The following is a 17,037-nucleotide window of genomic DNA, read 5'->3' on the forward strand; positions in this document are numbered from 1 at the left end:
AACCAAATGCACACTAATGAATGCACATTCCTAGTAGAAGCTATTTGCTTGTTACTGAGATTTGAAATTAATTCTGTAAGCATTCTGAAAACATGTGAGTATGTAAAAGGAATTCTACGTTTAGTAGAGAGATTTACAGGCTTTTAATGTTGCTTGTTTCTATTCTGTCAGACCTAGAGCCAGGAACAGAGTATATCATCCAGATCATTGCTTTTAGGCATACCCAAAAGAGCGAGCCACTTACTGGACGAAAAAAGACAGGTAAAACTTTGGTATCCAGCTGGGTTTTGTCCAGTCTAAAAAATGAAATGTTGATTATCCTTCTGTCGAAGCAGCATCTTCAAGTTTCCATTGAAGCAGGTGCCTAACTTAATTTTTTTAATTGGCTTAATCAGCACTGATAATTGAAAGAGCTATTGAAAATTAATTTTAAAAATTAATTTGCCAGTAAACACCTAAATCAGTAGGCGCCTACCACTTCGAGTTAAGCGTCCATACCAAGGTGCCTACTGGCAAGCAGGCCTGATTAGGGTCGGATTCCGGATAGAGTTTGGGCGTGGATTGACTTGGGCGCACTCATTTAGGCCAAGAAAACCCTGATCTAAATGGCAGTGCGCTGAAGGATTCAATGGCTACTGGCACCTAAGAATGCTTAGGCATCACTAGGCCCAATTCTATGAATAGTGCCTAGCGGTTGATTGACACCCATGTCAAATGGCACCTAGGAGTTAGTTACCTTTTATAGAATCACAGCCTAAGGGATCACATGCTAATTCTATGCATAGCTATACCCACTAGTGCTGCCCAATTCCGGAAAAAACATTTCGATCGATTCAGCCTATTGAATCGATTTTTCAATTCGATTTGATTCGATTTTCCTGCCCAAATGGGTGTTTTTTTCCTTGTGGGTTTATTTTATAGCCTCTTCACCCCATTTGCCCTCTCCTACCCACACTGGCACTGTGGTGTAAACAAAATAAACAAAAAAGACTTTTCCTCTCTCTGTTAAATCCTAGCTCATGTTTTCAGTCTTAACACCAGCTCTGGCAGGATACACATTTCAAATCTGACATATTGTAATCACAAAACAGAAAATAAAATTATTTTTTCTACCTTTTGTTGTCTGGTCATTATTCAAATCTTGTTGGTCCCAGGCTCTGGTTGTCTTTTGATAACTTGCTTGCCAGGGTCTCCTTTCTTCTTTCTCCATGCTAACCATCTATCTTCCATATCTGTCTTCCCCTTTCATTTCCCTTTCCTTCCCTGGAGGTAGAGAATGACACGGTGACAAAATTCATCACCGTTCCCGTCCCCGCGGATAACCACGGGAAATAATCCCATGTCATTTTTTTGTGTCTATTTCAAACTCAGTCCTTCTACACCAGCATTCTTCAAAGCAAGGCTTGCGGGTCAGTGGTTGTGCCCAATTATACTCTGATTCTTCCCTCTCTCCTTAAAGAATGACATGAAGATGGTTTCCCGCGGTTATCCGTGGGGACGGGAACGGTGATGAATTTTGTCACCGTGTCATTCTCTACCCGGAGGTCTGGCATCTTCCCTTTTTTCATTTCCATCCCCACAGCTGCATCGATGGACCCCACCATCCCCAGATCCACCATCTCTCCTTTTCTCAACTTCTCTAGTGTAACATTTGTCCTTCCCTTCTTTCTGACCTCCCCATCCATCTAGCCCTCTTCATGAATCCAATACTTTCTGCCTCCTTCATGCTTTCTCTCTCTGTCCTTGCCTCTTCTTTCGAGTGGCATCCCTCCTTCTCACCCCCCAACCCAACATGCTCTCTCCCTATGCACTATCTTACCCTCCCCTCCAGTGTGTAGCACCTTTCCTTCCCTTTCTGCCAGGTCCAGCAGCACCTCTTCTCCCTTACTTTTACTTCCCCCCTGTTCAGCAGTACTCCTTCTCCCTTCCACCCCCCAACCCAACATGCTCTCTCCCTATGCACCATCTTATCCTTCCCTCCAGTGTGTAGCACCTTTCCTTTCCCTCCCTTTCTGCCAAGTCCAGCAGTACTCCTTCTCCCTTCCCTTCCATGCTCTCCCTGTCCAGCAGTACCCCTTCTCCATTCCCTCCCTCCATGTACTTCTAGACCAGGGCCTCATTCCCCCGAAGGCCTTCCCCCCCCCGAAGGTCTGCATGTTCCCCCCCTTCTTTGCAGGTCCTCTGGCTTCCCCCCGGGCTCCCACTTGTATCGCAGCCTGCAGAGAGGCTCACCAGTGTTCTAGCGATCCTGCCGTTGTCCTCAGAAGCATGTTCCCTCTGACGCGATCCTGCCTCTGATGTCAGAGGAGAGGCAGGACCGCATTGGAGGGAATGTGCTTCTGAGGAAGATGGCAGGATCGCTAGAGCATCGGCAATCCTCTGTGCAGGCTGCATTAAGAGCGGGAGATCCGGAGGGAAGCCAGAGGATGTGGCAAAGAGCGCTAAAGCACGGAACAAGGTAAAACCAGGATTTCTGCAGCTCTTCCAAACTGACCCTTCCCCCTCGCTCCCTAAAGCAGGAGTGGCAGCGGCAGGCCAGCAAGAGGCAGCGCTGCCACTCCTGCCTTAGGAAGGCACGGGGAGGAGGGTCGTTCACCGAATCGGCCAGGCCGATTTTTTAAAAAATCAAATCGATTTGAATTGATTCACCCGAAGTGAATCGGTGAATTGATTCGAATTAGAAATCGGGCAGCACTAGTACCCACTATCACCCTAAAACGCCCCCAGCACTAAAAGGTTTTTTATTTTTTAGCACATGTGTAGCACATCACATTAGTGCTTATCAAAGTTTAGGAAAAGTGCCCTTTAGTGAATAATTCACTTTACACTTTCATTTCTCGTAACAGATGCTGCAATAGTAGAGGATTTTTATACACATTTATATTTGTCAGTTGCACTATGTTTTTGTTTTTTTTTACATTTAGGAATACCAAAGCATATCCTCATGTGCTAAAATTAGCTGCCAAAAGCCTCAACCCAGTATTTTCAAAGTGTAGAAATTCAATGACATCTGAGTAATAGATATGTTTGCCTCTCGGAGTACTTACATGCAAAATATAATGGACTTGTGTGTTGTTTAATTCCTCCCCCTCTTCCCTATTAGTACTAGAGTGAATCAATTACAAAGTTATTTCTGCTTTAAATACACTGTTGTGAAAAAAATTAGTACATGGCCAAATTCTGATATGTTAAGATTATTCATTTTTATTCTGGGATTTATGAACATTTTTTCCCTGTAGCACAAATCTGAGGGACCCTATACTCTATAGGCCCCTTCTACAAAGCTGCATTAGCGGCTACCGCTGCGGTAACTGCCCCGAAACCCAGAGAAATTTAAAGAGCCTTGGGTCTTTTGCCGCATGTCAGCCACTAGCGTGGCTTTGTAAAAAAAAAAAAAGGGGGTATGTTCCTTAAAGAACATACAAGGCCACATTATTTCAAGGTATAAATTTCTCTTTTATCTTGCATCTACCACTGCACTAATTCATTTTTGACCTGGATAGAAAAATGTATATGGGTGATAGTACAGCGATTGCTATGATATGTGTAATTATTTGAAAGCTGGGCAGCCTTCTTTGCGTGTATTGATTATCTGCTTGTGCTAAATCATGAAATGAAAATTATAAACATACAAATTGAACTTTTTTTTCATTCTTAAATTAAGCATTTTGTTATTTTTGAGCAGAAAGGGAAGGGAGGCTGGCATTCTGTGGCTTGGAGCAGTTTTAAAAACATGGTTCCCAAACTAGGGACTTGGGAGATACTAGTGGGTTGTAGAAGATCCATAATAAGATATGAAAAAGGAATGTGCAACCAGATCAGGAATTTAAAAATCAGGGCAATGAATTAAATTGCCAGCGAACCAAATTCGAAACTACTTATCTGAGTAACTAGTTCTGCCACCTAGATAAGTAGTGCTGTCTGGGGCCATCCACAGATTTTCAGTGGCACGATCTGGAAAATGTCACTGAGAGATCATCAATACCAAAGGATCAGATACTGCTGGGTTGGTTTTGGGGGTGGAGCCCAGGCGGAGCGGTCCTAAATTATCCAGATAATTATCTAGAAAGTGGCATTGCATATTGCTGTTACCTGATCGGATAGCCATCGTTTAGCCAAATATTGTCTGGCACTAAATATTCAGATATGTTTAAACACCCTGGTTAGTGTACATAAAACACCAAGTGCGGTGATTAAATATTGATCTGTGGCTATTTAAATTATATTAATGAAAAAAATTGAAACAAGTAATGGTTTAGATCAGTGGTTCCCAACCCTGTCCTGGAGGACCACCAGCCAATCAGGTTTTTGGGATAGCCCTAATGAATATGCATGAGAAAGATTTGCATCTAATGGAGGTTTCAGGCATGCAGTCTGCCCCATGCATATTCATTAGGGCTATCCTAAAAGCCTGACTGGCTGGTAGTTCCTTCAGGACAGGGTTGGGAACCACTGGTTTAGTTGTAGAGTATATTTTATCTGCTGAATCCTTTTAGTTCTCTCTTATTTCCCAAATAAAATGGTTTGGAAACCATTGATTTACAGAATCAGCTTTTGCTTTTGACTCTATAATGACTAATGCGGCTTCTTGCTGGAGCTAATGTGCCTTGCATTATTGCTTCTAATATTTTTTTGGGCTAGATGAGCTTCCTAAGCTGGTAACTCTTCCACACATTAATCACCGTGGCCCTGAGATCCTAGATGTTCCCTCCGGTGTGGACAGTACACCTTTCATCTCACAGACCAGGTTTGACAATGGAAATGGTATCCAACTTCCAGGTACTAGCGGTCAGCAATCAGTTGGACACCAAGGACTGCCGGTATTTATTGAGGAGCATGGATTTAGAAGGACCACTGCACCGACAACGGCAGTCCCAGTGAGGCATGTACCAGGTCGACAGATACCAAACGTGGAAGAAACTATTAGTAGGCCATTACCAGTACACAGAACAGATGAAAGGCCTTCTTATCCTCATGGATTTGGTCCTCACCATAATGACAGCAGAGGTCAAGAAGCCTCGTCTCAGATCACCATCTCTTGGAGACCCTTGCTGGAAACCACAGAGTACCTCATTTCTTGCCATCTAGTTGGCCATGATGAACAACTACCTGTTAAGGTAATTTTTTAATTAACTTAGTGTATGTGATTTTTTGCATTTTTAGGGCAAAAAATGTGTTTCATGGTTTAAGTGATGACTGTGAACCAGATTATGAGTGTCTCAATTTATACAAAGGCAGAAACCTGGTGTAATTTCTGGTGCACAAGTTGGGTGTGCAACCCAGGTATTCTGTAATACAGCACCTAAATTTTGGAATGCCCCTGTCCTGCCCATGCTCCTCCTATGGCCATGCCCCCTTTTGGGTTATAGGCAAGACATTTTGGGTGCACAATGTTAAAGAACAGCTCATAGGCAATGCTAAAAATTAAAATCTCCGTTTTAGTGTATGGGAAGCATGCAGCAATCACAAAATTATCATGAAACACCTGAGTGCACCCTGTGGTAAGGTTCCTTAAATCTGCTTATAGAAGCCTCAAGTAATGATAATTCAACCATCCTTCTTTAATAATTTGTTTCAATTCTTAAACTGCTCTTAAAAATTTTCTTATTGTCTAACCCAGTGTATCACAAACTGTGTGTCACTAGTGTGCCGCCCAAGATTTCAGGTGTGTCATGAGACACCAGGGAGGAGGAGAGGCGCCTGCTGACTGCCTACAGGACCTGTCTTTCGCGGTGCAAGGCACATCCTGTAGGCCAGTGTCTCTCAAAGTTTCTCGAGCTGGGGCACACTTAAAGGTAGTGGCTACCCAGAAGTGCGCGGACATCGCTGTGATGACATCACGCATATGCGTGACCTCATCACATCGACGTCTGCGCATGTGCAGAGTCCCTCTGGATGGACCTGAGATGGACAGACGTCGACGTGATGATGTCATGCATATGCGTGATGTCATCACAGTGACATCCGCGCATGCACCATAGATCTCATGCCGCGCATGTACCATAGATCTCATGCCGCGCATGCACCATAGATCTCATGCATATTCATTGGGGAAATCCTGAAAACCTGACTGGATTGTGGCCCTCAAGGAGGGACTTTGAGACCCCTGCCCTAAGTCTAACAAATATCGACTGAGTACCCCAACTACAAACCTCCCTAGACCCGCCCAAGCTCTGCTCCAGATCCCATCCCCTTTACTTATTGTAATGCAGTTTTTTTTTCCATTCATTTTTCATAAACACATAATATACACAGCAGATATAAATTCTCAAAACTGATACATCTCAATCACTATATTGAAAATAAAATCATTTTACCTACTGGCAATCCTCTGCAGTCTGCTGTAATTAGCTTTAAAGGTGAGACGGGAGGCCAGGGGGGAAACCGGAGGACGCTAAAGAGAAGGGGGGAAACATGCAGACCTTTGGCGAATTGTGCAGCGCTGGCACTGTACCATGTAGGAAAGTCAGCTGGCAGGCGCCTCGCTTCCTCTTCAGTGTGCCACGGAACACTTGGAATCTCAGGAGGCACACAGTTTGAGATACATTGCTGTAGGCAGTCAGCTGGCACCAGCGCAGCACCCCCTGCTGGCAGCTTAGGGCCCATCTGGAGAGCATCCGTGCATGCGCAGACATTGACATGATGATGTCACAGATGCACATGACATCATCATGTTGATATCTGTGTACTTCTAGATGCCTCCAGCACATCCAGCCACTGGTCTAACCTGTGTTGCAGTTTAAACTGATTCCAGATTTGTGCCATTCTTAATGTTTCTGTTGTGGATTATGATCTGAAAACACTATGGCCTCCTTTTACTAAATTCCATACAGCCTATGGGCTTCTTAGCATTAAGCGCATGCTAATTATTAGAATACACTAAATCCATTGGCACACCATATATTTTGGGGTATATTTGTAAACCACGTATGCAAAGCTTCATTGTAGCTTTGGAATCACCTTTATCCACAGATCACTTTGCTTATTGTTTTGGTCTTTTTCATTGCAGTTCAAGGTTCCTGGAACTTCCAACACAGCCAGACTGAGCGGCCTAATCAATGGAGCAACTTACAACATTATAGTGGAAGCACTGAAAGGACAAAGCAAACATAAAGTTCTGGAAGAGATGATTACAGTTGGTAACACCGGTAAGTTTAAAAAATAATATAAGTATTACATTTTTATCAGTTGGGGGCCCTTTTACTAAGCTGCACTAAATAGTGGTCTGCACTTCTCAATAGCGCAGGGGTTTTCTGTATGCTGAGGCCACGTTTGTAAAATGGCCGCATTTCCGATTTCCCCCGTTAATGTCCACTCACTAATTTCCCAATTAGTATGTGGACTTTAACACAGGAGTATTTGCAAACACCTATTCACTAGGCAAGGGGTAGGCAATTCCGGTCCGCAAAAGCCGGAGCAAGGTCAGGTTTTCAGGATAGCCACAATAAATATGCATGAGATAGATTTGCATCTCAAGGAGGCAGTGCATGCAAATATTCATTGTGGATATCCTGAAAACCTGACCTGGCTCTGGCTCTCGAGGACCGGAATTGCCTACCCCTGCACTAGGCGATAAGGGCTCCCATGCTAACAGAGCTAATTGGTTAATGCACAATGTTGCAGCTGCACTAGGCATACCTACTCTCTGCCCCCACACACACTCCCAGCATTAAAAATTATTTTCTACCTATAGCACGTGGGTAGCATATGTCAGATACAAAACACACAAAGATTGTGGAACAGAAGATTGGCTGTACCAGTATGCAGTCCAAATAACTTAAAAACAATAATCTTAAAAACAATCCACAAAGGGTGTATACAGTCATAAGCGAAACCAAATAACTTATAAAATAAAAATGACCCAACACAGGCCACGTGCACAGGCAAAATAACACAGGCAAAATAACACAGGCAAAATAAAAATGCCTTTCTCAGGAATCTTATAGGGTCCTTGGCTGTCTTAAATATAAAAACATAAAAGTCACAAAAAATCCAAGCAGTTAAGAGGCTACAAACAAGCAGCACAGCTCACAAGACTCTAATGTAGGCTGGTGTCAAAACTACCACAGAACCTACCTTAATAGGATTGTTTACCACAGCTTAATAAAAGGGTCTCTTGATTTGCAATATGCTACAGACTAGAGCTCATTTTTAAATTTTTACTTATATACTACATTTTACAAAAATAAGGGGTACAAGAGGCACGCAGCATCCCAGACTTCAAGAACAAATGGGATACCCATGTGGGATCCCTATGGGGTCATGCCAAGGGATAGGGTCACTAGGACTTGAATGAGCGGGTCAGTAGAGTGACAGTATAATTACAATTATACTTAAGGGGTCAGAAGACTTAAGAGGGTGGGTAAATGGTGTGGGCAGACTTGATGGGCTATATGGCCCTTATCTGCCGTCATCTTTCTATGTTTCTATGTTTCTAAGAAAGTTGATGGTCTTTAAGATTGCCCGGACCATTTTTAAAATAGCTGTCATAATTTAAAATGTCAGTTCAGCCCTGGTGCATTTTCTTCTTGTCTCCTCCAGTGCTTAGCTTCTACTAGAGCAAATAGCAATATTCTAAGTAAGATTTCCGATTTTAAATTTGAACTAAAAAAAACTCAAATGAAACACTCCTAATGTAAAATAAATTAAAACAAGCGTTTATTGAATAAATAATAGAAAAAAACACCACTTATATTAGTCTTTCACTCCTTCCTGCATCATGAACTTGCTGCCCACGTCGTATCAGTTCTCCTCTGATGTCAGTTTTTAGACGCAGGACCCAGAAGTGACGTCAGAGAGAGAGCCAATACCGACGCAGACATTAAGTTTGTGATACTGTTCATGCAGGAAAAATTAAAGAGGTACAAGGGAAGGAGCATTAGGGGGGGGGGGCAGAGAGAACAGGTGCCAGCGTCCACACCAAGACGGCACCCAGGGCGGGCCACCCCCCGTGCCCCACTCCTTACTACGCCACTAAATAGAAGTTAACATATTTGTTAACATAACAGATGAGGAGTGGCCTAGTAGTAGAGCTGCTGCCACTGCCCCAGAGGGTTGTGGGATGAAATCCCAGGGCTGCTCCTTGTGACCTGGGGCAAGTCACTTAATCCTCCATTGCCCCAGCTACAAAATAAGTACCTGCATATATGCAAACCACTTTGAGGGTGGTTGTGTAACTGCAAAAATGCGATATACAAGTCCCAATCCCTTTAATGAAATGCATATTTCTTCTGTTGTTCCTCTGTTTGTTTGTGATGGTTTCATCGTATGCTTGGTGTAAAATGGCCTAGTTGCTAGTGCCACTATGCTAAAAAAAATCCCAGGGGTAAGGAATTTTCTATTATCAGTTCTTGTTCTGTTAACTCCAATATTAGTCTTTTCTGGGCTTTATGTAGTTGCAGTACATACACCAGAGGATGTGCCATTAAAGAGTACAGTACAATGTGCAGGTCTCAAGAAGAGAACTCAGGCTTAGCAAACCTTGATGTCCTTAAACAATGAACAAAAACATGATTATAAATAGATTTATTATTTGGTGGTACATTTAATTGCAAAAACTGTTCTTACATGTACTCTGAGATAACTTTGTATACCATAGGTTGTATAGAAGGGCAAATGGATGTTTTAGTTCACCTATTTAACACTAGGTTAATATTTTATTAAAAAGCTCAATGAGTTCACCTTTAGGAACGTCCAAGCACTTGACCCCCGTGTTCGCCAAGATGTTTAAATACCAATGTACTAGCATATTTAGGCCCTCTTTTACTAAGGTGCGCTAAGCGTTTTAGCGTGTGTTTAGCGCACGTTTAAATCAATGCGTACGCTAACCGCTAACGCGTCCATAGGATAACATGTACACGTTAGAGTTTAGTGTGCTCTTATCTTTATCGCACGCTAAAAAGCATAGCACACCTTAGTAAAACACATATACTCATATGTGTTTTATTTAATTATAGGGAAAGCATGGGTCCATATGGTTCTGCTCCACTCACCAGTGGACAAAACCTGGGCTAGGAGCAGTTGAGGTGACGTCATTAGGAGGTTCAGATTTCAGCACAATACAGCTGAAGCAGGTTAGAGGAAGCAATTCTACGACTAGGCCACTCCTCACCTCACCTCCTGTATTAACAAATATGTTAACTTAGGCCCTGGGAGACAGCCTGGCTCGTAGTTGGCGTATCCAGCCACCGGCATTGAATTGTAAAGTTTGCCACCACAGACTTAGCCAGCCAAGCCAATATTCATCTTTGGACAGCTAAGGCCTAGTAATCAAAGATAAACCTGCTTTTTAGGTAGGTTTATCTTGTCATGTGCCTTAGCTGGCGAGCCGCTGAATATTGATGGTGATCGGATATGTAGTGTGACATAGCCATTCACTAAGCTATCTGCCGACCCAGATATTCAGCAGAAGATAGCCAGCTATCTCCCACTTAATATTGGCAGATAACTAGCTATTTGCTATTTGGCCAGCCAAGAGCTGCTCCTGGCTGGCCAAATAGCGCTGACTATTAGCTGGTTAGATACTTTACAGCACTACATAATCCATGTGGTAATCTGGGGTAGGAGCATAACAACTACTGTTTTGATGCACTATTCTTAGCCATGCTGTCCTTACATTTTTTTTTTTTTTTTAATCCATTGGTATTAGAAGATTCAGGTATGTTGATAACTCCAGTGGTAATTAGAGGCCATCAGATGCTGCAGCCATGATAAAGTTACAGATCTAATAGTAAAGACTGCTTCCAACTGAATAGGACTATGAAACTTGAGGTTGTCAGCTGAGGGATGTCATCTTTACATTTTTGCATTGAGAGAAGACAAAATAATGTTAGTGGAGTTTGGTCATTTTGCAAGGTGGGCCAAAGAGAGAGGAACATACGATTTCTATAGATCATCCAATGCACTTCTTAATTGGGACTAACCAGTTTTTAAGTGCCCGCATCCCAAGTTAGACCATTTTTGCTGCATTAGTTGTGCATTAGAATTTAATGCAGATTAGTAAAAGGGCTCCTTTGAAAATTATGATCTTACAAGGGGCAGCTAAAAAGTTCTCAGGCCAACCAAGAAAAGAACGATGTGGAGCCATGAAACATAAGTTATTCCACACTTTTCTTGACACTTCATTTCATATCATATCATAGAAATGAAAAGTATCATGAAAAATGTGGAATAACTTGTAAGTTTTATGACTCCTCATCATTCTCGTCTTGGTTGGGTTGAGAACTTTTCAGCAGCCTCTCATAAATTAGCCTGTTTAGAAATTAACTAAGACTAGAATTTCACTAAACTATTCAATTTAGTGGGCATATTTGAAAAAGAAAAAAAAGTTAAGAGCTTAGCAGTGTTTTTTAGGCAAATGAATGGCAGGGCTAAATTTATAAGAATGTTTATGTTTAATACCATACTGCAATTCGTCGCATATCAAAGCAGTTCAGTCATATTGTGGTAAAACAGATGGAAAAGACAGTAAACAAGGAAAATAAATGAAAATGCCTTACTCCAAAAGGCAACTGTTAGCCCTCAATTGCCCAGTTGCAAAAGTAAACTTTAACAACTAAAAATTCCATAGAAAAGGGTCAATGATATAGAACAGTGGTTCCCACTGGAGGACCACCAGCAAGTCAGGTTTTCAGGATAGCCCTAATGAATATGCATTGAGCATATTTGCATGCCTGTCACCTCTATTATATGCAAATCTCTCTCATGCATATTGATTAGGGTTATCCCAAAATCTCAACTGGCTGGTGGTCCTCCAGGACAGGGTTGGGAACCACTGATGTAGAAAACACCATAACATCAATATAACATTTAAGTTCCTAAATGTAGATGAATTTGCAGCTGAAAACTTGGTGGCTGAAAATAGGGCACAAATTTAGGAGCTCAGCTTTTCTTTTTTATTTTGAGATTGGGGGGGGTGGGTTCCCTGTATCAGTTATGTGTAAGTAATATGTTGCTTTGTTTTCTTCTCCTCAGCAGTGTCAGAAGATGTGTCCAAGCCATTGGAAGACACGTGCTATGATACTTCCACTGGCTCCTTTTATACTATTGGAGAGGAGTGGGAACGGATGTCTGAATCTGGCTTTAGGCTCTGGTGTAAATGCTTGGGCTTTGGCAGTGGTCATTTCAGATGCGATTCGTCTAGTGAGTAGCTCGCTTCTATCTATCCTTTCATGATTTCCTCTGGTCCTTCCATCACCCAAATTTTACCAAACATCTGGCATGCAGATACGAAGGGGTGCTAAAAGGTTCTCAACCCGACCAAGAAGCGAGTGATGTGGATATGGTTCAATCAGTGATCTGAAACAATGTGAAAACATCGAATTTTATTTTTGCAAATTGGTACTTAACAAAATAAGATCACTCTTTTCAGCTACAGTGGCAAAATAATGCTTGGAATGTAAGAAGTTGGCTGGTTGGGCTGAGAACTTTTCAGTACTCCCTCTTATAATTTTCCTATACATCAATGGCTTAGGCAACAGTATGTTTCTTCATTTTTACATATAGTTTTGAGTTCCAAAACATGTGAGCCATAACACATTAAGGATAACACAGATATTAAGGCCACAAGGATTTTGTTTAATTGGTACATTCATTTTTCTATAAAAGTAGCTTGAATAGAGACATTCTTTTCTTTTCCTCCAAAATACAGCTTAGTTTTTAAAACATGGGAGTATAACAAACTCATTCCTTCACAAAAGGCTGTGCTTATCTCCCCAGTTGCACTATTGAGAGCACTATCTGTAATACTTCATTACCTGGGAACGGAATGTGACGAAGTTGACTGGCCTGACATCCCTAGGGGAAGTCAGGCAACTAGATTGTCTATAAGGGAAGAAGTTTTGTACACCTACAAATCCCTAACACTTAGGGCTCCTTTTACAAAGGTGCGCTGGCTGTTTTAGCGTGCACTAAAAATCCCCATGCGCTAGCCACTACACCTCCTTTTAAGCAGGCGGTAATTTTTCAGCTAGTGCACCTTTGTAAAAGGAGCCCTTAATGAGAGTAAAGGCAGAAAGACAATGGAAATATTTGCAAGCTCAATGGAGATTTGGTAAAATTTAAGTTTTATTTTTTTTAAACCGGGCTAATGTTTACATGTTTGAAAATATAATCTGTTCCAAACATGCAGTGAAAGAAATATAAACTCACTCTCTCTCGCTTTCTCTCTTATGCACATTCTCTTTTAGCTTAAAACAAAGTAATAATTTCCGTCATTGAATAATGAAAGGAAATTGAAATTACTTGTTCCTGAACATTGCTGCTTATGAGATACACGTAACTGATCTGTAATCTGTGATTACAGTTCTCTGTCTTAGCGAACGGTGCTTTGCAATGTGCAGTGTGAAGTATGCAATCCTTCTCCAAGAAGGAGCTTTTGTCTAGATTTTTATATGTTCCATATTTTTTTAATGAACCTTGGGAATTTTTTCAGGGAATGCTGAAATTCACACACCCATACTCATATATATCACAAAGTCATATTTGGGATAGAAGTCTGTATTATGCAACTCCTTAGCGCTTATTATTATCGAAAACGTGACACTTTCTAAGTTGAATAAATATGAAACACACATTTTGATCCTAAGCAAAATGCTGTAAAAACATTGAAGATTGACTACAGTTATAAAACTAAATGTATTTCAGCTTTGGAATGATATTAATTTCACAGATGTTGTCTATTTTTATTATTCTTAACATATTTCTATATATTCCTGTTCCCTTCAGCATTTGTGACATTTTAGAATTTTAAGGGGGTACTATGTATTTTTTTTTTATGAATTATTCTCCTTCACATGGAGGTAAATGAACCAGTTATTAATTTATGTGAAAGAAAATAAAAAACCTATACAAAGTCATAAATACAAATGTTTCTGCTTTTTCCATCAAATAATTTACAGGGAGAGGTTCAAAGGGTAAATCCAATAGGCCAAACTGGTGACATCACAAATGATCATTTTTAAAAAATAAAGATTTATTTTCAAGAATCAACATACATGTGTGAAACAGCTTAAAAAAATTGGAAAAAAAAAAGTTACTAGTTCTCATATTGTGTGTGAATATCTTCATAAAGGTAGTTAATAAATCCCAGTAAATGTATTAATTAAACCCACCCACACCTTTTATAAAACCGTGTAAGCGGTTTTTAGCACCAGCCAGTGCTCCAACACTCATAAGAACTCTATGACCATAGGAACAGCGCAGAGCATTTATCACGCTGGCTGGCGCTAAAAATCTCTTGCGTGGTTTTGTAAAAGGGGGGTAAAATTCTTATCATGAATCATCCTCTTTATTGGAACATTCCTTTCCCTCCTCACCGTCACTCCCGCCTTTTAGAAGAAAGGCAGAAAAGGGGTCCAATGAGAAATGTTTTAAATGGGGATTTGGTTTTTACAGTTTTAAAAAAATTCATATGGGAAGGGTCTTTTACTAAAGAGCATTAAGCCCTTAACACATGGCTAGTGTGTGAGAACAGGCTACCACATAAACATGTTAAAGCATTTTCTGATATTTTCTCTGTTTTCACTTGCTAAACTGAGCATTATTTATGTTTTAAGAATTTTCTTCAGAGTGATGTGATATGGGTGTGGGAGCGTTAACTAGCTAACACGTTATGATTAGGCTGCACTAATTGGTTAACACGGGAGCGGTTAGGGCCTTATTCTATATATGTCACCTAAAAATTAGCACCAATTAGTGTGACACTAAGCATGATTCTATAAATGTAGGCGCCCATTATAGAATCTTGCTTAGCACCACCTAAGTGTGCTTAGATGGTGATAAGCTTTCTAACATTTAGGCGCACCCTATTTATGCCAAGGTTTTCTTGGCATAAATGCCTGTGCCTAAGTTAGGCACCCAACAGCTCCTAACTCAAAAAATCAGGTGCCTAACTCAAAAACACACCCACAATCTGCCCCTAACCACACCCACTTTTAACTATGTGCTTTGTACTAGGCATCTAACTGTTGTATAATCACCCCTACCAGTTTAGGTGCCTAACTTTCGATTAACTCCACTTAGTGCCAATTAAGAGGTGTTATTGTGTTGTAAACAGATTATCAGCCTATTATTCAATTTGGTGCGACAATGTAGGTGCCTAACTTTAGGTGAACTTTATAGAATTTGGGGGTTAGTGTTTTCTAAATAAGAGGCACTAGCAGCCAGTTTCTATATAGCACTTGTAATTACCGTAAATTGCACTTAATTGGATGTTAGGCATCTAACTTGGTAGATGCCTACCACTTCGAGGTAGGTGCCTAGTCCAAAGTGCTTACCACAAAGTAGGCATGATTCGGGGGAGGATCATGCACGTGTTTTGCACGTAGGCATCGCCAGTAGGTGCTCAACTTAGGTGAGCACATTTAGCCCCCCAAAAAACCCTGGCATAAATTAGGTACATCCTAAAGTTAGGATGCCTAGCAATGCTTAGGCGTTGCTAAGCGTGATTCTATAAAGTGTGTGCATGCACTTCCCATGTGCTAAACAAACTTTATTTTTTAGCACTGGGGTGGGAAGAGGTGGAGAGTAAATGTGTTCTGTGCTAATTGGTTAGCACAGCTACATTGACATATGCTAACCAGTTAGCATGGGGTTAGCCCTTACCACCTACAAAATAGTTAAGTGCTCATGTGCTAACAGCCACCTTGGCTTCTAAAGCACCATATGTAGAGGGCCTGAAAGGATAGTGGCCAGAAAATGAAGATACTACTTAGATTCTTCCAATACTTATGTCTAGCACATTTGTGTTATCCCAGTGGCGTACCGGGCTTGGCGACTACCCAGAGCTGAGCACCCCTCCTTACAGTCAGAGCAACCCCCTCTTTCAGTCAGTGAGGGAGTGTATGGAGTGGTCAGAAGACTGCACACATTTGGATTGCAGCCCCCCATCCCACTGCCTGTACCCAGCATGGACCATCCCCACCATCTTGCCCATAATACATTAGAGGTGTTTACCGAGTCTTATGCGATGAAAATTGCATGTGATTACAGTAGGGTCCCCATATCTGCAAGTAATAGGTTCCAAGACTGCAGATAATAACAAACGCTATTATAACATGTTTACCGTGTCCCGAGCATCGAACACTCCTTCTCCCCTCCCCCCCCACACACACATTCTACACCACCAAGACCATAGCCGCCCCCCTCCCCCCAGCGTACATTCTCAAATCTTCACCGGCAGCAGGTCTAGCAACCCAGATGTGATATCAGAAGGAGGGATCTCAGGCCAGCGCGAGCAGCAAGCAGGAGATGCTGCTCACTGCCAGTGAAGATTTGAGGAGGTAAACTTGGGAGGCTGTGGGCATGGTGGAGTTGAGTGTGGGAGGAGCACTCGGTGCTCGGGCCATGGTAAACCACAGATAATTGAAACTGTGGATACAGAATCAGCAGATACAGGGGCTCTTCTGTATTTATTTGTTAATGCATTTTTCTAGGAATTGATCTTTGCGATTGTTCTTTTGATGGGTACTTTACTTGATTTTCCAATGATTATATGTTAATGTTTGTTTGATTTTATTTGTCTTACTGAATTATGTATGTAATGATATGTAAATCGTTTAGGTTTAAACAGTATATAAATTTTTAAAATAAATAAATATTCTTTGCTCAATATACACTATACATGAAAAAGGAGACAAAAACACATGCTGATCATACAACGAGCAAACTAATTTTTTATCCCCTGTTTTACATATGGGTTTTAAAAAATGTATTTAAAAAATGGAAAAATCTTAAGGGTCTTTTTTTACTAAGCTGTGGTAAAAATTGGCCTTAACTCGTACCTTCACCTCTCCCCTTTACTGCTACTGCTACAGCTACTATTTATTTTTATAGCGCTGCTAGATGTACACAGTGCTGAATATTAACATGTAAGAGACAATCCCTACTCAATCTAATTAAAAAGGACAAATAGGGGTTAGGGAATTACTTATAGAGGGAATGATAAAACACACATGGGTACTTTACAAGTGAGTGGGAGTTAAAAGCAGCCTTAAAAAAATGGGCTTTTAGCCTAGATTTGAATACTGCCAGAAGTGA

At 41.2% G+C, this 17,037-nt stretch overlaps 1 protein-coding gene across 9 annotated transcripts in view; it reads left to right on the forward strand.

Annotated features, from left to right (window-relative positions):
- Window positions 1–17,037, forward strand: part of FN1 (fibronectin 1) — a 361,029-nt gene that overhangs the window by 314,158 nt on the left and 29,834 nt on the right. For 4 of the 9 annotated variants that reach the window (XM_033945944.1, XM_033945939.1, XM_033945943.1 and 1 more), the window contains 4 exons: window positions 172–261; window positions 4,642–5,117; window positions 7,010–7,148; window positions 11,977–12,141. In XM_033945944.1, the coding sequence (XP_033801835.1) occupies window positions 172–261; window positions 4,642–5,117; window positions 7,010–7,148; window positions 11,977–12,141 (870 nt within the window). Of the gene's footprint in view, window positions 1–171; window positions 262–4,641; window positions 5,118–7,009; window positions 7,149–11,973; window positions 12,142–17,037 lie in introns of all 9 variants that reach the window. The other 5 variants (XM_033945938.1, XM_033945941.1, XM_033945942.1 and 2 more) reach the window with 2 other exon arrangements.

This window comes from Geotrypetes seraphini, chromosome 5 (genome assembly GCF_902459505.1).
Source record: "Geotrypetes seraphini chromosome 5, aGeoSer1.1, whole genome shotgun sequence".
NCBI lineage: Eukaryota > Metazoa > Chordata > Amphibia > Gymnophiona > Dermophiidae > Geotrypetes > Geotrypetes seraphini.